The 24,514-nt window shown below is 38.3% G+C and overlaps 1 protein-coding gene across 1 annotated transcript in view; it reads left to right on the top strand.

Annotated features, from left to right (window-relative positions):
* The window catches only part of PCSK1 (proprotein convertase subtilisin/kexin type 1), a 39,911-nt gene extending 28,708 nt beyond the window's left edge, over window positions 1-11,203 (top strand). The window contains exons 10-14 of the mRNA XM_059916817.1: window positions 2,657-2,890; window positions 5,782-5,939; window positions 7,311-7,444; window positions 8,997-9,158; window positions 10,826-11,203. Of these exons, the coding sequence (XP_059772800.1) occupies window positions 2,657-2,890; window positions 5,782-5,939; window positions 7,311-7,444; window positions 8,997-9,158; window positions 10,826-11,203 (1,066 nt within the window). The remainder of the gene's footprint in view (window positions 1-2,656; window positions 2,891-5,781; window positions 5,940-7,310; window positions 7,445-8,996; window positions 9,159-10,825) is intronic.
* Window positions 11,204-24,514: the final 13,311 nt, after the last annotated feature.

Below are 24,514 nucleotides of genomic sequence, written 5' to 3'. Positions count from 1 at the left end.
ATACTCAACAACTCATCTTATAGATGAGTCCACTCAGGCCCAGGGAGATGAAGTTGTTTGCTTAAGGTCATACAGGTCTTTGGCAGTAGAATATAATTCAATGTGCCTTCTATTACTCCCTATTCTGACCCCTAATTGTCTTAATTAGTTATATGCTTGTATTCTTTCTTCCAACTTTATTTTAGGTATAACATAAAACTGCCTAGACAGTTTTTTTCAAATATACATACAAAATCATGCCCTACCCTCAGATATTTTGATTCAGTAGGTTTAGGCCTTTATCAGTCACTCTCTGTGTTGTTTGTCAGGAGCTCAGCTGAGCAGAGAGAAAGCATATTGAGCTGCCAGGGGTCAGAGTAGCTTTAAAGCAACAGACCAAAAATGAAAGAGTTAAGCCTTTCATCACTTACTGTGATGGTAAAGGCCAGAGTCTAAAACCAGACAAAACACTGACTCTCCCTATTCCATTTTCCCCCATGGAAAGGTGCACCAGCTGATGGTCAGCTGAAAGCATGGACATGGGGGTTGTCTCACTGTTGAGGAAGCCCCAACAGAAGGCTCTGGTAGTTTTATGGACTCTGGGGTGGGGTGGGGTGAGGGGGAAGGCTCCGAGTGGAGAAGTACTGGGTACTGAGTCAGAGTGGGGAGAAGTATCTTCAAGGTTCCTTCTCCTCCCCGCATTAGGAGGCCTTGGCTGAGGCGCCTGAAGAAGAGCTTTGCCCAAGGCCTCAGATAAGGAGACCTAGGAATGAAGGCCCAGGGCCTAGGAATGTAAATATGGGAAGAGCTTGATGGGGGAGGAAGGCCAGAGTCCTTGACTGCAGCTCCCTTCAGAGATGGTGATGCACGGGCTGTGCACTCAGGCTGGTGTGGAGAGAGGACAGCTTCCCCCTGAGGTCCACCAGATAGAGCCTTTGCAATGCTTATGATGAGGACGAGGCTTTTAGCCAGCAACCGACTCCTCAGTGTTTAGGAATGTGTATTGCCTCTTGCTTGTCACCAGGGGATTGTTAAACCAGTCCATTATGGGCTCTGGGGAGAAGATAGCAAGTTGAGCCAGATTCCCCAGATGGTTGTTTCACAACCTAGTGGTAAGATAGAAACCTTGAAGACTCAACACTTAGGCATTTATTATTTAATAAATAATGCTTGATTGGCTTGATAGAAACAATGCAGGTCTCAAAGCTAAGGAAAAACCTGAGATCATGAAAGACTCTAATGACTAATAGCAGTAAGTTTTAAAATTGTATTTAAGGCTAGTTAACACTTAGACACATTCAATCATCCAACCAACCGATATTTACCCAGCATATATACCCTGCGCCTGGCATTCTTCTGAGTGCTTGGTACACATCAGAGAACAAGATGGATAAAAATCTCAGCCCTTCTCCCAGCTGATTCTAGCAGGGGAGACAGACATTAATAATACACAAAGCAAATGAGTTGCTCAGTATGTTAGAAGATGATAAGCACTATAAAAGAAAAATAAAGTATAGCAAGATAAGAGAGCTCAGGAGTATTTGGGGAGAATTGAAATCTTAAATAGGGTGATCAGGGAAGGTTTCATATTCATTATAACAGACCTGACAATCCCATGCATCTCTGATTTATCTTTATATTGCTACTAAATTAATTTTGCCAAGACTCCTCATTATACCATTTCCTTGCTCAAAAATCCTCGATGGCTCCCCCTTGCCCAAACGATAAAGTATAAGCTCCTTTTCCTGGCATTCAAGGTCCTCACCATCCGGCTCAGTACTCCTGCTCACCTCTTCCTTGCTCCAGTAAACCAGACTGTTCACTGTACTCTGGCCACACCCTATCCTTCCCCCGTCAGAGGTTTTGACCCATTGCCTCATCCCCTGTTCTCTCTCTTTCCACTTTTTGACATTCTACCCACCCTTTAAAGATCAACTCAAATATTTCCTCCTAGAAAAGCCTTCCTAGATCTTTCCATCCCAAAAGAATTCTTTCTCTTCAAAGTTCTACAATACATTATGCTATGAATACAGCGTTCAACAGATATATTATAGTTATTGAAAGACTTAGTTTCTTTACTTGATTGTACACTTCTTAAAAACATGAACTACCTCCTTGAATATCCCCACACTATTCAGCATGGTGCCTTGTAAGAATGATCTCAAGTAGCTAAGAACTTCTTGACACTTTTGCTATATAAAGAAAAGAGATAAAAGATATTTAAGAGTAGGTAGCCAGCCCATGTCTAAATCTGAGTCTTCCTAAGAAGGAAGTCAAAAGCTCAACTGTGGGTTCATAATGCTGAAAATACTAAGGCTATTAATGAACAGCAGAAGATTGGAGGGCGCAAAGGAAGTGCTGTCATTTTTAATTTTTGCTCCAGTTAAATGTAAGTACATAGGAATCAGGGGCCAAGTTCTACCTTTCTACAATGCTGAAAACCAATTTTACTCATGCTAAGATCTTAACTTATGCGGTATGAGGAGAAGTTTTCAAGACTGTATTTTTAATTATGAATGAAAGACATACCAATAGTGATACGCACAAAAATTACATAAGTACAGTTGCAAAAGATACCTCATCATCTCTGGATGGAGATGATTGTTTTTAGCACTTGCTTTTGCAAGGAAACTTCTTTTTGTCCCTGAAAGATTTCTTTGGGTCACTTCCTCTCCAGTCCAAATCTCACCTGGCGAGATATGCAGCACTTGGTTGTCTGGACCTCTGAGTATGACCCACTGGCCAATAACCCTGGATGGAAAAAGAATGGAGCAGGCTTGATGGTGAATAGTCGATTTGGATTCGGGTTGCTAAATGCCAAAGCTCTGGTGGATTTAGCTGATCCCAGGACCTGGAGCAGTGTGCCTGAGAAGAAGGAGTGTGTTGTAAAAGACAATGACTTTGAGCCCAGGTAAGTGTCTCCAGGAATTTTAAACAAATGTGTGCCCATGGCACTATTTGAGTATGACGTTTGTCACTCTGCCTAATTTTTCTCACCTACCCTTCTGAAGTAGATGGAGATGGCATTTGTCAGTGTTCCCTGTGTGTCCATGAGGAATCACAGAGATCAAAGATTTGCAAATCATGTTAACATATTTGTATTTTCCTCTCATAGCCTACCAACCAGATAGCAGTAAGTTAATGTGCACCATTGTCTTATATATCACTAAGAAAAATCATTGCCAGTTAAACTATTACCAACCATCAGTTCTTTAATATTCATTCCAAATTCAAAGATGTTAAAATTTTTTCTAGCGCATCTTAGAAATGATGAAATGCAGTACTTGCCAACCAGTGTTACCCCAAACCTACTTCCAAAAGAACCTCGCTTCATGCCACAGTGCTTTGTGATTCATGACTTCCCTTCTGTGAAGGATCTTTTATCATATGGCTTTCAATTAGACTACACCTCTCCCACTACATCTAGCTACGGAAGCAGAATCTCATATCAAGGCAACTGCAATTATACTGAAGACCCACTCACACAAAATACCCAAGGGTGGGAGGCTTGGAGGGCCTGCATTAGGGAGAGAAAATCATTTCTTAAGAGGGTATATTTCAGTATTGGACCACTTTTTGATGGGTATAAGGCAAATCTGCTTGAATTCAATGCCATGGCAAATAGCATTGTATTTAAGTATCTGTGTCTTCCTTAACATTTTGTTCCCTTTTTTCCCATTTTATTTTATTGTGTTAAGAACTCTTAACATGAGATCTACCCTCTTAAATTTTAAGTGTACAATACATAATTGTTAACTATAGGTACAATGTACAACTGATCTCTAGAACTTATTTATCTTGCTTAACTTAAACTTTATGCCCAGTGATTAGGAACTCTCCATTTCCCCCACAAGCCTCAGGCAACCAACATTCCACTCTTTGATTCTATGAATTTGACTATTTTAGATACCTCATATAAGTAGAATCATGCAATATTTATCTACCTGTGACTGGTTTATTCACTCAGCACAATGTCCTCAAGTTGTATCCATATTGTCACATAAAGCAGAATTTCCTTCTTTTTTAAAGCTAATATTCCATTGTATGTATGGAATATTACATATTCTTTATCCATTCATCTGTTGATGAATATCTAGGTTGTTTCCACATCTTGACTACTGTGAATAATACTACAATGAACATGGGAGTGCTAATATCTCTTTGAGATCCTGATTTCAATTCTTTTGATAAATATCCAGAAGTGAGACTGCTGGATCTTATGGCAGTTTTATTTTTTTTAGGAAACTTCATACTGTTTTCCATAGTGGCTGCACCATTTTGCACTCCCACCAATTGTGCAAGGGCTCCAATTTCTCCACATGCTCACCAACACTTGTCTTTTTTTTTTTTAGTAATAGTCATCTGACTCTTGACAGGTGTTTTGATGTGGGTTTTGATTTGCATTTCCCTGACGATTAATGATGGTAAACTTTTTTTTTTTTCACATACCTGTTGGTAATTTGTATGTCCTCTTTGGAGAAATGTTGATTTCGGTCCTTAGCTCATTTTTGAATCAGGTTGTTGGTTTTTTTGCTATTGAGTTGTAGGAGTTCTTATATATTTTAGAGATTAACCCGTTATCAGATATTGTCTACCATTCTGCAGGTTGCCATTTCAGTTTGTTTCCTTTGCTGTGCAGAGGCTTTTTAGTTTGATGTAGTCCTACTCATTTATTTTGTGTGTGTATGCTGCCTGTGCTTTTAATGTCATATCCATTAAATCACTGCCAAGACCAATGTCATGAAGCTTTTTCCCTATATTTTGTTCAAGGAGTTTTACAGTTTCAGGTCTAATGGGTGGGCTTATTTCTGGGATCTCTATTCTGTTCTATTGGCTTGTATTTCTGTCTTTATGCCAGTACTATACTTTTTTTCTTTTGAAGTATAGTTGATGTACAATATTATATAAGTTACAGATGTAAAATATAGTGATTTACAATTTTTAAAGTTTATACTCCATTTATAATTATTATAAAATATTGGTTATATTCCCTGTGTTGTACAATATACCCTTATAGCTTATTTTATACTTAAGAGTTTATACCTCTCAATCCTCTACCCCTGTATTGCCCCTCCACTTCCCTCTCCACACTGGCAACCACTAGTTTGTTCTCTATATCTGTGAGTCTGTTTCTTTGTTATATTTACTAGTTTGTTGTGTATTTTAGATTCCACATATAAGTGATATCATACAGTATTTGTCTTTCTCTGACTTATTTCACTTAGCATAGTACTCACCAAGTCCAGCCATGTTGTTGCAAATGGCAAAATTTCATTTTTTTTTATGGCTGGTTAGTATTCCATCGTATGTGTGTGTGTGTATCACATCGTCTTTATCCATTTATCTGTTGATGGACACTTAAGCTGCTTCCATATCTTGGCAATTGTAAATAATGGTACTATGAACACTGGGGTGCATGTATCTTTTTGAATTAGTGTTTTTTTTTATTTTTTCTTCAGTACCATACTGTTTTGATTGCTGTAGCTTTGTATTATATTTTGAAATTAGGAAGTGTGATTCCTCCAGCTTTGATCTTCTTTCTTGGGGTTGATTTGGCTATTTATAGTCTTTTGTGGTTCCATATAAATTGTAGAATTGTTTTTTTCTATTTCCAGAAAACCTTATCATTTTCTTGTGCATTAAAATTACTTTATACCTAATCCTGAATTGGGTTCTACTCATAGTAGAGAGAGACAACAAGCCTAGCTGAGTATCTCCTCAAGAGTGTGGTGTACATATTTCCATAAAATGCAAGGAAGAAGAGGTACACTTTGTTCAGTGATGATTCTTTAATGTATTTAGAGCCCTGAAAGCTAATGGAGAAGTTATCATAGAAATTCCAACAAGAGCTTGTGAAGGACAAGAAAATGCTATCAAGTCACTGGAACATGTGCAATTTGAAGCAACAATTGAATATTCCCGCAGAGGAGACCTTCATGTCACCCTCACTTCTGCTGCTGGTAAATTTCAAAAAAAAAAAAAAAAAATCAATTTCTTCTAAATTATGTGTTTAAATTTTTCAGTATAAATTAAATGATTTCAAATCAATGATTGATTTGTGTTTATATATAGACCTAAGTCTTCCCATAGATACTTCCAAGTCTTAAAAAATATGTTTGTTTGTTTGTTTTGTTTTTTTTGCATCAGACATCTGCTCTGCTCATTCAAACTGATCCTTAGATAAGCAAAGAGTGAGGCCTATTCAAATAATACCAATTAATAAACCCTTCTGAGTTATGCATTTTCAAACTGTGCTCATTATCCCAGGTCACTGATCTATCATTCATTTCTCTCAGGTAACACATTAGTGAAAGTTACTCTAATAATTAAGCTGACAGATACATCAGTCTCATCCAAGGAATTAAGTGGAAAAACTGAGAATTCTGATCCATGAAAGACAGTGAGGAGACTAACAAATTTTCCACAATTATATGATTAAGGCATATGATATGATATACGGACACTTGTCCTTTCCTGAAAGGTTACTAAGTCAGACAAGATCATAGATGGTAAAGAGCTTGTGAAACATAAACCACGATCCAACCAGGAGAAGCTGTCCTAATCCTTTTTCATGTTTTAGTAGGATTCAACTGACTAAATTTAATTCCCATAAGTGATGTATGAGAAAGATGAACTATCTCTATAATGCCCTTCCAGGATATGAGTAAGTTCTGTTAATTCTGGAATTATGCTTCCTTAATACCTTGGAATTGGCCTGAAATATTGGCAGAATGCTTTTTCATTAATGGCCCTATAGTTCATTTGACACTTTCTCTTAAAAATATTATTTATTGATCTATAGAGAACTTGGATTTGAAAATTTAGAGTAACTACTCTTACTAGTAAACTACTCTTACTAGTAGCTTTTATATGACAAGAGATTAAATTATATATGGCTTTATTTTATTATGTCTATGCTACATTATAGACTCAGGCACCTATTAAATTTTCAAAAATTCCTCTTAAATTTCAAAATGATAGTTCCATTAATATGTATGTTAGGTCTTTGATGCTCTTCTTTAATGTAGTTCATAAACATAGTTCTCTGAGTTCTCCTTATTCAGATAAACCTTACTCAATATATTCATCCATTATTTATTTTTCTACAATATTTATTGATAACTTATTATATGTCAGGCAATGCACTAAGTACTGTGAATAAAAACTTTTTTATTTCCTGAGAATGTCTCCATCCTGGTATTATACTCAAAGAGAAAATTAAGAGGGCTAGTTTTTCCCGGCTTCCATTTTCAGTTATCAAATGCTAAAGTGTGTCTTACTATCAGATCTGTTAGGACACATGTTAATTCGTGATTCTTGCATGAAAACAGGAACCAGCACCGTACTGTTGGCTGAAAGAGAGCGGGATACATCTCCTAATGGCTTTAAGAATTGGGACTTCATGTCTGTTCACACATGGGGAGAGAATCCCATAGGCACTTGGACTTTGGGAATTACAGACATTGTAAGTATGAATGAAAGGATACAGAAGCACAAGCTCACTTTTAAATACTCTGAAGCACTTCTAAAGTTAGTGCATAAGAAAGGACCCAAAGGAAATTTGATCACTCCTTATAGAGGTAAGGAGAAAGTTTAGTGCCTCAAGCTTTGCCCACTTGGCTATATAGAAAATAAATTTTAAAAAATCAGGCACCAGCCATATAAGAAGGAAGAAAAGATATTTTGATACACAATGTGGCAGACTGTGGGGCAAATCCAAGTATACCCATGTCAGAACACAGCCAGCCACATGACCTACTCAGCCACCAGAATCAGCTGTATTCACAACCATAGTTAAATGCTACACCAACTTTGCTATGACACTCTGCTGGGGTCATATGACAGAACTCTTACCAATATTTACTGCAGTGGCTATTTAAAAGTAGCTTACTTGTTAGATAACATATCTTATTTAATATGACTTTTTTGGTTTTGTTTCAGTTATGAAACAAAAGCATTTCTCAGTTTTCTTTCTGTTTGCTAACACTCTGATTTTCATCTATAATTGTAACACACAGTCCCAAAAATAAAGTGTCTGAGCAAAAAGCCAAATACAGTTGAATTATTTATTTTTATATCATTTCTCCAGCATTTTCTATAGGTGAGCATATAAATGAATGGTTTTTCGGGTCCAAGTTATTCTGAGATAGCAGTGTTATAAGTACCAGTAGCACCAGATTCAATGTCTAGATAACTTTTTAAAAATAAATGATTTTACATTCCTGGAGATGTTAATTAAATTAATAAAAATTCTACAGTCATTGTTACTTTTTTTCCTCTGAGAATAGCTTTCACCTAAAGACTGCTAAAATTGTGATTTAGCAATGGAAGTTGTAAAAATTTCTGCTCTCATAGGGAGAACAAGAAAACATTCTTAGTTTATGGTCCTGTTCCTAACCTTGGCCTCCATTCTTTAACTCAGTTTCACCATAAGGAAACTAAGAAAATCTGTTTACCAAGATGGGACTATTTTATACCAAGTCTGCAAAATCTGACTCTACAATTTTAGATGTTTTTTAAAGATATTTTAGATTTTTTTAAAAGATATTTTAGATTTCAGCATTATTTTTAACATAATTGTTAGGCCTGTGAAAATTAGTACTCTTCCCATAAATATACAGTTCTTAAGGACTGATTAATGCTGAAGGCTATTTAGATTACTCTGCAGACATTTTCTTTTCCCAATGGAATGTTTCTACAAGTTGATAATTGATAAATATAATTCTCATTATATAAGATACAGTCAACTTTTCAAGGACACACCCAATATAGAAAAGAAGGTTCACGTAGAGAGTTCTCCTTTTTTAATTGAAGGCAATTAATCAGTTTTTAAATCTTTGAACCTGTCAACTATCTATTTTCATAGCAAGAGTGAGTCCAGTGATTTATGTCTTTGTACCCAGAGCTCTACACATGAAATGCACAGAATTTTAAAATTAAACTATAAAATTTAGCTATTTTGAAGGAGTTTATATTGCTCAGAACATACATTAAAATTATGTATGCTTATTCATTAGTCTGGAAGAATGCAAAATGAAGGAAGAATCGTGAACTGGAAGCTAATTCTGCATGGGACCTCTTCTCAACCAGAACACATGAAACAGCCCCGAGTGTACACGTCCTACAACACCGTTCAGAATGACCGAAGAGGGGTGGAGAAGATGGTGGACTTGGGGGAGGTCTGTGTGGCTCTGTTCTTACTGGCATGTTCTTTTGTGAACTGTAGTAGACAATGTAGTAGGTGAAGCTGCCCCTAACTTTTAGGCAGGAAGCGAATCAAACATGGGTTGGGAGGAAAGGGAGTAGGAGTAAACTGTTTATTTTCCACAGGAAATTGTTTCATTTATTCTTTTATCCAAAAGTTAGTAATTAAAATTAATGAATTCAAAATTATTCAGTTCTCTAACATGAATTTTCTCCACTTATAACAATAGCAAATTTTAAAGAGAGCTGTCTTTTTGTATGATCACATATAGCTAACATTTGTATTGCACCTAGTTTGTAAGCATTTTTCACATTGTCTCATTTAACTTATAATCCTTGTAACCTAGAGAGGATAGACCTCAATATGTCCATTTTACAGAAAGAAGACCAAGGCTCAAGTGACCAAATCATGCAGGCTTCTCTTTACTAATTCCTTAACTGACACTTCTTGGCAACTCCAAGGGGAGCTATAGAATCACAGTTTCTCTCAGAAAATTGCCAAGGAAAGCTAAAGTCAGTCAGTTACATTCCTAGGTCTCAGCCTACTGAGGCTGCTGGCTTCTCCCTTATCAGATGGTGGGCAGAAAGCACATTTTCTTTATCTCTGTATCCCTCAGGCCTCTAGCACAGTGCCTCAGATGTAGTAGGTAGGTTATCAGAATTTCCAGAATGTCTTTCCCTGAATAGGTCTGGCTCTGTGACAGGTGTTTTGGAAGGTACAAAGACATTATTTATTCAAGAAATTTATAAACTAGCTGTGAGAAGGCCTCAGCTCATATTATGGCCCCATTTATATTCCACAGAATAGCTTTCCTCTGCGACTCCACCTTGGAGGCCTGCTCTTCCCAATTCTGGAGGCAGGTGGACCTTGTGGGTATTTCTTCCTCCAAGATTCCTTAAAGGGTATTAACAGGACCCTTTGGCTGTTAAAATATTGAAATGCTTCCACAACAGTTGACAAAGAGCCGCTTCTCTGATTTCTCCAGTTCCCCCCTTCCCCGCCCACCACCCCAGTCTCTTCCCAGGTCCCTTCTGACAACTCAGAGGCTGAAAGGGCAGCTCCTGACAGAGCCAGAGGCCTCTAGAAAGCTATTCCCACACGACAGCACTGTTGGTGCCTCTGTACGAGTTATTACCTATTTTATTATCAGCTCCTTCCCAAAACATGGGTGGGAGGAAAGGGAGTGGGAGTGCTAAACTGCTTCTTTTCCATAGGATGAAACCCTACTATCTTTTAAAATTTATTTTTTCATCCAGAATTCAGACATTAAAATTAATGAATTCAATATTGTTAAATTCCCTAACATGAATTCTACTACAGCAGGCTGACAAGTGAAGGAGACCGATAGGTATGAGCGCTTACATACATCATCTCGTTCAGTCTTCAAAACCACCAGAAATGGAGGGATTCTAATTGCCATTTTATAGGAGAAGTTCACGGAGATTAAAAAGGTGCCACAGGTGCCTCAGTAAATGAGAAAATGAGGATTGAACTCCGAGTTAGTGCGAATCCAAGCCTTGTGTTCTCTCGGCTCCCCAGACTGCCTCTCGAGGGTCAGGCAGTGGGCGTGTGCTGCAGCTGCCTTGCCTGCTCCTAAATAATGAGCCTTCTCCCCTTTGCCGGTGGCTTTCTGTGTTTCAGGAGCAGCCCACACAAGAGAACCTGCATGAGAACCCTCTGTCATCCAAAAGCCCCAGCAGCAGCGGTGTGGGGGGCAGAAGGGATGAGCTGGCAGAGGGAGCCCCTTCTGAGGCCATGCTACAACTCCTACAAAGCGCTTTCAGCAAAAACCCACCCCCAAAGCAATCACCAAAGAAGTCTCCAAGTGCAAAGCTCAACATCCCTTACGAAAATTTCTATGAAGCCCTGGAAAGGCTGAACAAACCTTCCCAGCTTAAAGACTCTGAGGATAGTCTGTATAATGACTACGTTGATGTTTTCTATAACACGAAGCCTTACAAGCACAGGGATGACCGGCTGCTGCAAGCTCTGGTGGACATTCTGAGGAAGGAAAATTAAAATGAGTGGTGGTCCTAAGTTGGAAATAGTCATGCTTCTTCCTTCCCGTTAGATATTGCCTGTGTCTGAAGTGGTTGTTTTGTCATTGATTCTTCTGCTTGTAATATCCTTTGCGGTACTTTTTCTTTTTCTCCCCAGCCTGGATAGTTGAAAGCTATGAGCTCAAGCAGTAAATCCAACTTCCTGAATTGATTATAGCTCTTTCAAAACACATCTTCCCTGCCTGCACAAGTCAAATCTTTTGTTCTTCCCGGAGCCACGGTTCACACGTGGTCCTCATACCACATGAGAATGCCTCCTCAGGCCTCCCATTTCATGTCTGAAAAGAAAAAAGCATAACCTGGGCAACAGGTAATTTGAAAAAGTAATCTGCAAAAAATGAGAGGAAGGAAGACTATTCTTAACAGCTTGTCCTCTGTCTTTGCCAGGTGGTGATTCAAATTGTAATGCTAAAGAAGGGTTTGGAAAGTCTCTAATGAAGGCGTTCACAATCAGACTCACACCCTGGGTCTTTCTACTCCAAAGTACTGCTCGTTCAGGAAGTGGCCATTAGATCATTCTGGGGAAAGGCTGGGTTATTTAGATCCAGAAACAGGCCTCAAACCCTGCCTTTTCTGGTTTGAGCAGTTTTAGAGCATTTTTCTTTGCTTGGTGTGCCATGGGGAGGCCTCCATGGATCTAAAGGTGACTGTGACTCATGCTGTGAGCTCTGGCCTTCCTCTCTTCCTCATTACCTTCTCCTTTCTCAGCCACAAACTAAATACTGAGAGAGCTACTGATACCACTTTCTTAGAACAAACTTATACTTGGGACTTGGCAAATTCCTAATCATAATTTTTTTAATAGTCATAATAGGAAACCACTCATAACATGGAAAACCAATAACAGGAAAATATTCATAATAAGGAGAGCCAATGGGAGGCTTCATTTGTTTTTTAAATTATGTTCATTAGAGCAGATTTTTCTAGATCTTTGAAACTGAGTGTTCATTCCTTGACACTAAAGGCCCTTCTCCAGTCTTATAGATGATAGTATCCAAATTCTCACCAAATTGTCTCCAAGCTTCAACTCAGAGGACACAAGCTGGCAGCCCAAAGGCTAGATTTTGTTTGGCATGCTAAATGTTTTAAATATGTGAGTGATTATTGAAAATACGAGATTTCACATAAAACCTACTTCTCAGACCCATCTTCCCTCATCGCAACAGTTGGTTGGAGCTGAGTAGCAGCTGCCCAGCTAGACTTGAACACATGCCCCCATGATACCCTGTTCCGTGCTGCTTATCACGGGCACCTTACCGGTCAGCATTCAATAGGCATTTGATTTTACCCTTTCCTGCACTAATGAACATGTACAAAGTGTAAATGCATTAGGAAAAAAATATCCCCAACTTCTTTCAGGTAGGACCTGTATGATAATCAATAATTATAAGAATCTGTCATGATCTAATTTATAGGCCAAAAAAAAAAAAAAATGGTATTTGAGACCCCTGAAAATACCTCTGAAATCTTGTTTGACTTATATGTTTAATCTCACCTTACCCAGATGCTCATTTATACTAATTCATTAACTGCCAATCCCCTCACTTCCCACTCCCTATATGCTCACAAAGGTTCCAGTCACCTACAATACTGGCATTCTCCCACTGAGTTTGCTGTTTGCAATTCTTCCATGAAGTCTGAACTTCATAAGGCCACACATGCACTGGACCAGGAAGAGAACTACATTGAACTAGATCAGGAAAAGAACCCTAGAGTCTGTCACTTGCTTTAAAGTGTGTTTGGTAAGACAAACTTTCACCCCCAATTCTACCATTTGAATTTGTGCAGAATGAGGGTATTTCCAGAGCAATACCCATGATGCATCTAGGATGTTCTCCTGAAAGAATTGCAGTATCACTCTGTCCTTGGAAGTATCACATGTTGTTTGATACATAGTGTTAGATAGAATTTTGAAAATTTCTGCACATCAAAAAGTATTAAATAAAGCTGAAAAGTACCAGAGAGTTATTGGATCAATTTTCAACTAAAAAAATAAAGCTAAGGCCCAGAGAGGCCAATAAACGGTAAAAAATGAAAACTCATCCTATCCCCATTCCTAACCTAGTGCTAATTGTATGAAGCTTTCTTTTTCATTCTTCTGACAGTATCTTTTCCTGGTTAAAACCCCAAGCAACCATTGGATTGTAGCCAAAGGTTCAATCAAGAGAAGCTTTAATGTTTAAATAAAGTCATGTTTGAATGTTTCCAACCTGGAACATATTGTTCAGACATAAAATATTTTTGTCAGTCTTTCTTAGTGCCTGTGTGGATTTTTGTGAAAATGTAGAAAAGGAAACTTATATAATATTTCCCTCAGAATTTTAAACTATATTTTCTTTACAGGTATTTATAATGCTTTACCAAATGCTTTTATCAAACAGAATTTTAAAAGGCATAATAAATTATATCAAAAACCAAAATTTTCCTGAGAATAAGAGAGTTTCATCCAATAAAATATTTTTGAAAGGCATGTTCCTCTGTCAGTGAAAAAAAAAGTGTAATATATATGTGTTGTGGTATTAAAAATGACATTTGTCTAATAGCCTAATACAATGTGTAGCTGAGTTTAACATGTATGGTCTTCGCATTTTTAAAGGAACTCCCACATTATATACTTGATGTATTAACTAGAATATGTACAATATGCTTATAAATCAAAAGAATAAATGGTTTCTCACAAAGTCAAAAAAAAAAAGCTTATGTTTCCAACAAAAACAGGACCTCCTTCTCTTACTTATTATATTTCCCAAATGAACTGTAAAAAGGAAAAGGTGAAGGTTTACATTAAGAAGTTAAACGGGCTTTCTTTCTTTTTTTATTAATTATTCTTCTTGTTTATTTTTTGGCTTCACCACAGGGCATGTGGGATCTTAGTTCCCCGACCAGGGATTGAACCCGAGCTCCCTGCAGTGGAAGCATAGAGTCTCAACCACTAGACCACCAGGGAAGTCCCTAAACGGGCTTTCTTGAAGGTAATTTAAGAATCTGCTTAAATAGGTATATTTCATTTTCCTTTATAGCCCCGTCTTTCACTGTGTGAGTTGTATGATTGAGCGTTAACTAAAGTGTTGAGGGAAAAACAGAAAACAAAAAACCCGAACTACAGGGACTGCATGTGAGAGAAGTCATTTGCAACAGTTCACTAATCATGACATTGTTTATAGGCCAGATTACAGCAACTAAGCATTAACTCCTTCCCAGAGGGCCCCTCATTAGAAGCCCACAATTCCTAATTCTGATCTCCTATTCTCAGGCCCATTTTTCTCTCCTGCTTCAAACCTTCATTCCAGGAATTTCCACCCACCATTTCAGAATCTGACCTCTTCCTACTGGGGGGTGGGGGGGGGAAGTGTTGGTTTTCCCCCAGACCCCATTCCTTCCCCCTAAGTAATAAATACTCAGTAAAACTAAAATAATTTTTCAAGAATTCCAGAGGATTGTTCAACTGGCTTTTGTCCTCCATATCCAGCCATCTTCAAAGTCTTCCCACCAGGAGGGTTGAAGATATATCTCTGTTTTCTTTTGAATGCCCATTTGGTAACTATTGGACTAACCATGTGCAGGTTGTGAGTACAAACACAAATACACACACATGACTCAAGGACAGACATTAATTCTTAAATATAAATTTAAACCCATAAGGAGGAAGAGTAATGTTTTCCTAACTGCCTCATAATTTTACAAGGCTATATAGCACTAATACACACGATGATGATGATTATTCACTCTACTCTTTCTGCCCCAGTGGACAGAGTGTACTTTCCTGGCCTATGGATGCTAAGCTTGATCTGCTTTGGTCAATGAAATATTAGTGAATGTGGTGCAAATAAGGGCCCTAAATCTGCTCGCAGTTTGGCTTGGCGCTGACTTTTCAGTGCTTCAGTGCTATGAGAAGAGTACGTTCCTGGGAGCTATTGCCCCTTCAGCCTGTTTCCAGAACAGATGTATATGGAGCAGATCCACATTCTGGAACAAAACCCAGCCATCTCACAGCATGAACCAGAGCTGTCCAGATGAGTACAGCCTAAATAAACTGAACTTGTCACCTTGGCAAGTTGAATTGAGAATAAATGCTTGTTGTAAGCAACCGAGTCTTCAGGTGGTTGATTACACAGCCTTACTATATCAACAAAACTAATAAAAGTTCCATTTGTTCATTCCACTACCAATACCATCCCTTTCAAATTGTGCCTTCTTGAGCCTAGAGTACAAAAGAAGAGCCAGTATTAAACCATACACCTTTTAATGCTGATCCAATAGATAAACAAAGACCCTGCCCAAGCTTAGCTCCACCTGGAAGCAGAGCCTCAGATAATGAACAACTGCATACAGGTAGTCATTTAGGAGGTAATAGCCAAGAGCAAAAATGACTCTCACATAACTCTCAAGGAGCATGGAGTAACATTGATCAGCACAAGACTTCCCAAAGACTAGAATGGATGTTTCAGCTGACAGTGGCATTGGTAGAAGGTAGCTCAGAGCAGACACCTATGCTCCCCTCTCTCCCCTGTCCCTACCCCATCCAATGCCTCCATGGTCCACCAGCCGTTCTCAGAAGCAACCCCAGGGTAAGGGAAGAAAACTTGATTGGCTGAGATCAAGTTGACACCACTTATTAGAAAGCCAACTTTCAACATAAAGTTCTGTTACAAAAAAAATGAAGTAACTTTTGCTCACTTGGGTTTTGGCTTGCAATTTGTACATCTGTACAATTTGTGTTGCTTGTATATTGCTACATGTAGATATTAGGTAAGCACTAATCTATCATCAATGTATGGACAAAGAGGTGACTATGGTCATTACCATTCTCAGGGCATCTGCAAGGGAGGCAAAAATCACTTTCTATACGGGACCTCTATCATATGTGCTCCTTCCAGACAACTTGCCTGGAACTCCACAAAGGACTTTTCACTCTCATCCACACCCACATACCCTCCACCTCCACAGAAGCCCATATTGTAGGTATCTTCACTGAATATTTACCTGGAGAAGGGGCCACAGTCTCAAAAAGGGTCTTGTTCATAGGAGAAGGTAGGGGGAAACATTCTCAGGTCTGCTCCTGCAGGGCTGTCATGACTATTCCCTTCCATCGTCAGTTCCTTTATCCCTGTCCCTAGTAGCCCTAACAGCAGATGATTTATAAATCTAGATGCTGCTTTGATGTGAGGAGAGTAGCCTCTATACCTGGTTCTGCCTTAAATCCTTTAGAGTTACTTCTTGCATCATCATTATTAAAGGGCAAGAAAAGTCTGAAAATGCAACAGCAACACAAAGTGGCTAAAGGTGTAGGTTCTTGAGTCAGCCACAAGTGAATTTGAATTCTGGCTCTACCATGTCCCAGCTGTGTGCCCTTGAGAAGGTTACTTCACCTCTCTGGGTCTTGTTTCTTCATGTATGACAATGAAGTCTACTGCTCATAGGTTCACTGTTAGAATTAAATAAGATAATGGAGATAAATAATTTAGTATGGTTCTTGACCTAATAAATATTCAATAAATTTTAGTTTTTATAACTAGTGAGACTGTTACTCTTATTATTACTGTGGTGCTGTGAAAAGAAAATGGACATTAAAGCCAAATAGATTTGAATTTGCAGCTCTTACCTACAAATTCAAGAAAGGAGAAAAAATTAGAATCAATGAAGAAGATGGAAATACTGTAAATTATTACTGGCCAAGGTGATGTTGCCTTGGAAATTGTCATTCCAATGGGAACCTTCTTCTCCTAAGGCAATATTGGAAACCATTTAATTGTAGCCAATGAAGATTGGACTGCAATGAGAAGTGAGTGTCAAAGTGACAGTTAAGACTCAGACAGCAGTTACCCAAGGCCAAGGAAAGCCACAGGTGACATGTGAAGAGGAAGGAGATGAAGAAATAAAGAAATCATTTGCTACATTTTGTCTTATGTCCAATCACTTTTTCTGTGTGCAATGAGTCAGAGTTTTCAAATTCAAACATTTTATAAAGCATTGAGAAATGTTGATACTAACAACAATAAAAAACAATGAGTCCTTAACTATATCTGCAGCACGTTGCATTGTTTAGTTGAATTCTCACAAAAATTGTAAAAGAAATAGGAGATAGATAATATGAGTGTCCTTAATTTGTAGATTAGAGAATTGAGGCAGAGAGAGGTACTGTGGTTTTTTCAAGGTCACATAGATAACAAGTAGTAGAATTGAGATTTTAACCTGGCAGTAATTCCAGACCCCAGGCTATGCCTTATATTAGCAAGACAAAAAGGTGACATAGATTTGAGAAAATATTTATAGTATGGGAATCAAATGAATAGTATGTGTCTTAGTTCTTTTCTATTAGAATTAATAGAAATAGCTTTAAGTGAACATTCATTACATGATAAGCACATAGGTTCTATATTTTCACAACGATGAGTTAATAATTCACAAGAATGGATGTACTATTTCTAATGCTTGCATTATGCTACAAGGGAAATGTTTTTACAGATATTGAAAATGAGATTCAGAGAGGTTAAGTCACTGACCCAAGGTCACACAGCTAAGCCAAAATTTTAAAACTGGTCTATCTGACCCCATCTTTTCACTATGCCATCCTGTTTGACTTTTCGGTTGTACTTCCAACTTTCAAACTGATGCCTTAATAGACAATCTTATGCTTCCAGAAACAACTAGATAGATTTTATACTGCTTCTTTACTTCAAATTTTCAAATCTCAATAAATTTAAAACTGGGAGAGGCAGTTGTCTTTATCAGTAATCACTCTATGACCTATCTTGAAATGAACCAAAGCTCTTCTCTTAAGAGAGCAACAGTCCAATCCAATAACTCAGGCATCCTTTGGATCAAGAATCAACTCCACATGAATTTATGTGTAGTCCAGCCCAAGGGCTGCCAAAAAATATTGAAAATGGATGTTATTAGTCTGGGCATGATCTCTAGGAGTTTTCTACTATGTTGGGCCATTTTATTTGCCCTTCCTGCCTTGATGCTGATGTATCTTTTTTCCCCAAAAGTGTATTCTTCAGCATATTAATCAGTGGCGTGTTGTGTGTGTGTGTGTGTGTGTGTGTGTGTGTGTTAAAAAGGGATTCCCTGGTCATGTACAGTTGTGAAACAGTGAATGAAAAACTGAGTTTTTTGTATTCCCTTATTGTAGGAGTTCTCAGAAGTCCTCTCAATACAATGCTGTGCATTCTAACTCTTCAAGAGGCAGATGTACTTCTCTAGACAGAATCCCTTTTTCCTGGACCATCTTCCAGGACCAGTGTTCTCTCAGCTCACTTGGGGAGACATGATCTTCCAGCAAACTATCTCCAGTTAATACTTTCCCAGCGTGATTCTGGGTTCTATCAGAGATAAGGCTTACAATCACCACATGCCTGATTCTTTCTGAGACCGTACAGCTCATGCCTTCTCCTTGCCTCAGTACAAAGTGCTACAGCACCCATCAGCTGACAGAAAACGTGTGCCAACTGTTATCAATGAGGAGATGAGTCAGAGCCCATCCACAGTGATCCCTGGGGAGAGCTGGCACTCATCTTCATGAGGGGAGACAAGTGAGATGTGAGAAAAAAGAGGGAACCTACCCAGTCACTCATGTCCATAATAGATAGAGTGGCCATCGTCCCAATTTGTTGAGTACAGCTCAGTTTATCTCTGTTGTCCAAGCATAAATTATTATTTCAAAAGTATCTTGTTGGACAATAACTGCGTTTTGTTACTAGAGCATGGGTGTGGGTTGCCTTCTTGGCTCACAGATGATAGTGCACTTGCCTAAATTGTTTTCTGCCCACCACAATCAGAGAGTCTCAGAATTGGAAGGGATCGTCTATTTTTCTATCCAACCTCCTACACTTGAGAGAAATGCTGTGAAGGATTCTGGGGAAAGTGTTGCCCCTCAATAAAGAGAGATGCAGAAAAGGAAGCCCCTCCTCTTCCTCGTCCAGACCTCATTGTGTTCTGCATGCAATGTCTCTGGGCCTTTGCCAGCCATCTTTGGACCTTCCTCTATACAGGAAATCAATTTCTGGAGGAGCTGTGCAGTTCCATAAGCTTCAGGTCCCATAAAATCTGGACTGGCCTCCTGCTCATCTCCCTGATCTAAGTCAACAAGTCTATGAAGTCTATACCACAGGTATCTTTCAAATCTACCCACTTTTCTCCATCCTTTACCCACTATCCTGGCCCACACTGCCATCTTCTTTCAACAGAGTTCTCCCTCATGTCCTTTCATACTGTGATTTTTCTGAATTGTATATCTTACCACATCACTCTCTTCTTTAAACCCTACTGGATTTAGGATAAGACCAAAATGCTTAACCTGGTTCTGAAGCTCTGAAAAATCTGGCCCTAACCTGTCTCTATAGCTTCATGCAAACTACTGCCTTACTTGCTCTCTGGGTGTAGCACACTGACCTTCTTTCTTGTACTGCAATGCCCTGAGTTAGTCATGACTACGTGCTATTCTGCCAGAAATGCTCTTTCTCAATTTATTTTCTAGTTAATTCTTTTCTATTTGCCCTTCAGAGATTAATTTAAAAATTCCTTCCTTAAGATATGGGGATATAGGTATATACATAGCTGATTCAATTTGTTATAAAGCAGAAACTAACACACCATTGTAAAGCAATTATACTGAGAAATGTGCCCTGTTTCTGAAAATGGTGGCTTCAAATGTCAAGGAAAACACAGGACACCTTGGAGATTCCAGCCAGGCTTTTAAGAACAGGGGCTTTGTAAAGTCCTCACTTGGGCATCTTATGATCGGTCAACAGACTGAACCAGAAAGTTCCTGAACTACAGAAGGAGGAAACTTCAGGGTACAAACCACAGAGAAGTGGACTGTTGTAGAGACCTTCAAGATGGTGGAGGGGTTAGAAGTGGAGATCACCTTCCTCCCCACAAATACATCAGAAATACATCTACACGTGGAACAACTCCTACAGAACACATACTGAACACTGGCAGAAGACCTCAGACCTCCCAAAATCCGTGCAGCTGATGGGGTCTTGGTGCTCTGGCTGGGTGCCAGGCCTGAGCCTCTGAGGTGGGAGAGCCGAGTTTAGGACATTGGTCCACCAAAGACCTCCTGGCTCCACATAATATCAAATGGTGAAAGCTCTCCCAGAGCTTTCTCCATCCCAACACTAAGACCCAGCTCCACTCAAAGACCAGCAAGCTACAGTGCTGGACACCCTATGCCAAACAACTAGCAAGACAGGAACACAACCCCACCCATTAGCAGAGAGGCTGCCTAAAATCATAAGAAGGGAACAGACACCCCAAAACATACCATCTGACGTGGTCCTGCCCACCAGAAACACAAGATCCAGCCTCATTCACCAGAACACAGGCACCAGTCCCCTCCACCAGGAAGCCTACACAGCCCACTGAACCAACCTTAGCCACTAGGGGCAGACACCAAAAACAACAGGAACTATGAACATGCAGCCTGAGAAAAGTGTGCCAAACAGAGTAAGTTAAGCAAAATGAGAGGACAGAGAAACACACAGCACATGAAGGAGCAAGGTAAAAACCCAACAAACAAATGAAGAGGAAATAGGCAGTCTACCTGAAAAAGAATTCACAGTAATGACAGTAAAAATGATCCAAAATCTTCGAAATAGAATGGAGAAAATACAAGGAATGTTTAACAAGGACCTAGAAAAACCAAACAGCAAACAAACAATGATGAACAATGCAATAAATAAAATTAAAAATTTTCTAGAAGGAATCAATAGTAGAATAACTAAGGCAGAAGAACGGATAAGTGACCTGGAAGATAAAATAGTGGAAATAACTACTGCAGACCAGAATAAAGAGAAAAGAATGAAAAGAATTGAGGACAGTCTCAGAGACTTCTGGGACAACATTAAACACACCAACATTCGAATTATAGGGGTCACAGAAGAAGAAGAGAAGAAGAAAGGGACTGAGAAAATATTTGAAGAGATTACAGTTGAAAACTTCCCTAATATGGGAACTAAAATAGTCAAGTCCAGGAAGCGCAGAGAGTCCCATACAGGATAAATCCAAGGAGAAACACGTCAAGATGCATACTAATCAAACTATCAAAAATTAAATACAAAAAAATATATTAAAAGCAACAAGGGAAAATGAAGAAATAACATACAAGGGAATCCCCATAAGATTAACAGCTGATCTTTCAGCAGAAACTCTGCAAGCCAGAAGGGAGTGGCAGGACATATTTAAAGTGATGAAGGAGGAAAAACCTACAACCAAGATTACTCTACCCAGCAAGAATCTCATTCAGATTTGATGGAGAAATTAAAAGTTTACAGACAAGCAAAACCTAAGAGAATTCAGCACCACCAAACCAGCTTTACAACAAATGCTAAAGGAACTTCTCTAGGCAGGAAACACAAGAGAAGGAAAAGACCTACAATAACAAACCCAAAACAATTAAGAAAATGGTAATAGGAACATACATATCGATAATTACCTTAAATGTAAATGGATTAAATGCTCCAACCAAAAGACACAGACTGGATGAATGGATACAAAAACAAGACCCATATATATGCTGTCTACAAGGGACCCACTTCAGACCTAGGGCCACATACAGACTGAAAGTGAGGGGATGGAAAAAGATATTCCATGCAAATGGAAATCAAAAGAAAGCTGGAGTAGCAATTCTCATATCAGACAAAATAGACTTTAAAATAGAGACTATTACAAGAGACAAAGAAGGACACTACATAGTGATCAAAGGATCAATCCAAGAAGAAGATATAACAATTGTAAATACTTATGCACCCAACATAGGAGGACCTCAATACATAAGGCAAATGCTAACAGCCATAAAAGGGAAAAACGACAGTAACACAATCATAGTAGGGGACTTTAACACCCCACTTTCACCAATGGACAAATCATCCAAAATGAAAATAAATAAGGAAACACAAGCTTTAAATGATACATTAAACAAGATGGACTTAATTGATATTTATAGGACGTTCTATCCAAAAACAACAGAATACACTTTCTTCTCAAGTGCACATAGAACATTCTCCATGATAGATCATATCTTGGGTCACAAATCAAGCCTTGGTAAATTTAAGAAAATTGAAATCATATCAAGTATCTTTTCTGACCACAACACTATGAGACTAGATATCAATTACAAGAAAAAATCTGTAAAAAATACAAACACATGGAGGCTAAACAATACACTACTAAATAACCAAGATATCACTGAAGAAATCAAAGAGGAAATCAAAAAGTACCTATAAACAAATGACAATGAAAACACGATGACCCAAAACCTATGGGATGCAACAAAAGCAGTTCTAAGATGGAAGTTTATAGCAATACAATCCTACCTCAAGAAACAAGAAATATCTCAAATAAACAACCTAACCTTACACCTAAAGCAATTAGAGAAAGAAGAACAAAAAAACCCCAAAGTTAGCAGGAGGAAAGAAATCATAAAGATCAGATCAGAAATAAATGAAAAAGAAATGAAGGAAACAAAGCAAAGACCAATAAAACTAAAAGCTGGTTCTTCTTTGAGAAGATAAACAAGACTGATAAACCATTAGCCAGACTCATCAAGAAAAAAAGGGAGAAGACTCAAATCAATAGAATTAGAAATGAAAAAGGAGAAGTAACAACTGACACTGCAGAAATACAAAGGATCATGAGACTACTACAAGCAACTATATGCCAATAAAATGGACAACCTGGAAGAAATGGACAAATTCTTAGAAAAGCACAACCTTCGGAGTCTGAACCAGGAAGAAATAGAAACTATAAACAGACAAATCACAAGCAATGAAATTGAAACTGTGATTAAAAATCTTCCAACAAACAAAAGCCCAGGACCAGATGACTTCACAGGCAAATTCTATCAAACATTTAGACGAAAGCTAACAACTATCCTTTTCAAACTCTTCCAAAATATAGCAGATGGAGGAACACTCTCCAACTCATTCTATGAGGCCGCCATTACCCCGATACCAAAACCAGGCAAAGATGTCACAAAGAAAGAAAACTACAGGCCAATATCACTGATGAACATACATGCAAAAATCCTCAACATAATGCTAGCAAACAGAATCCAACAGCACATTAAAAGGATCATACACCATGATCAAGTGGGGTTTATCCCAGGAATGCAAGGATTCTTCAATATATGCAAATCAATTAGTGTGATAAATCATATTAACAAATTGAAGGAGAAAAACCATATGATCATTTCAATAGATGCAGAAAAAGCTTTCGACAAAATTCAACACCCATTTATGATAAAAGCCCTCCAGGAGGTCGGCACAGAGGCAACTTACCTCAACATAATAAAGGCCATATATGACAAACTCAGAGCCAACATTGTTCTCAATGGTGAAAAACTGAAACCATTCCCACTAAGATCAGGAGGAAGACAAGGCTGCCCACTCTCACCACTATGATTCAACATAGTTTTGGAAGTTTTAGCCACAGCAATCAGAGAAGAAAAAGAAATAAAAGGAATCCAAATCAGAAAAGAAGAAGTAAAGATGCCACTGTTTGCAGATAACATGATACTATACATAGAGAATCCTAAAGATGCTACCAGAAAACTACTAAAGCTAATCAATGAATTTGGTAAAGTAGCAGGATACAAAATTAATGCACAGAAATCTCTTGCATTCCTATACATTAAGGATGAAAATCTGAAAGAGATATCAAGGAAACACTTCCATTTACCATTGCAACCAAAAGAATAAAATACCTAGGAATAAACCTACCTAAGTAGACAAAAGACCTGTATACAGAAAACTATAAGACACTGATGAAAGAAATTAAAGATGATACAAACAGATGGAGAGATATACCATGTTCTTGGACTGAAAGAATCAACATTGTGAAAATGACTCTACTACCCAAAGCAATCTACAGATTCAATGCAGTCCCTATCAAACTACCAATGGCATTTTTCACAGAACTAGAACAAAAACTTTCACAATCTGTATGGAAACACAAAAGACCCCAAATAGCCAAAGCAATCTTGAGAAAGAAAAGCAGAGCTGGAGGAATCAGGCTCCCTGACTTCAGACTATAGTACAAGGCTATAGTAATCAAGACAGTATGGTACTGGCACAAAAACAGAAATATAGATCAATGGAACAAGATAGAAAGCCGAGAGATAAACCCACGCACTATGGTTACCTTATCTTTGATAAAGGAGGCAAGAATATACAATGGAGAAAATACAGCCTCTTCAATAAGTGGTGCTGGGAAAACTAGACAGCTACATGTAAAAGAATGAAATTAGAACACTCCCTAACACCAT

This window comes from Balaenoptera ricei, chromosome 3 (assembly GCF_028023285.1).
Source record: "Balaenoptera ricei isolate mBalRic1 chromosome 3, mBalRic1.hap2, whole genome shotgun sequence".
NCBI lineage: Eukaryota > Metazoa > Chordata > Mammalia > Artiodactyla > Balaenopteridae > Balaenoptera > Balaenoptera ricei.
Note: the sequence above shows the minus strand (reverse complement) of the source record. Positions and strands in the feature narration are given on the sequence as shown.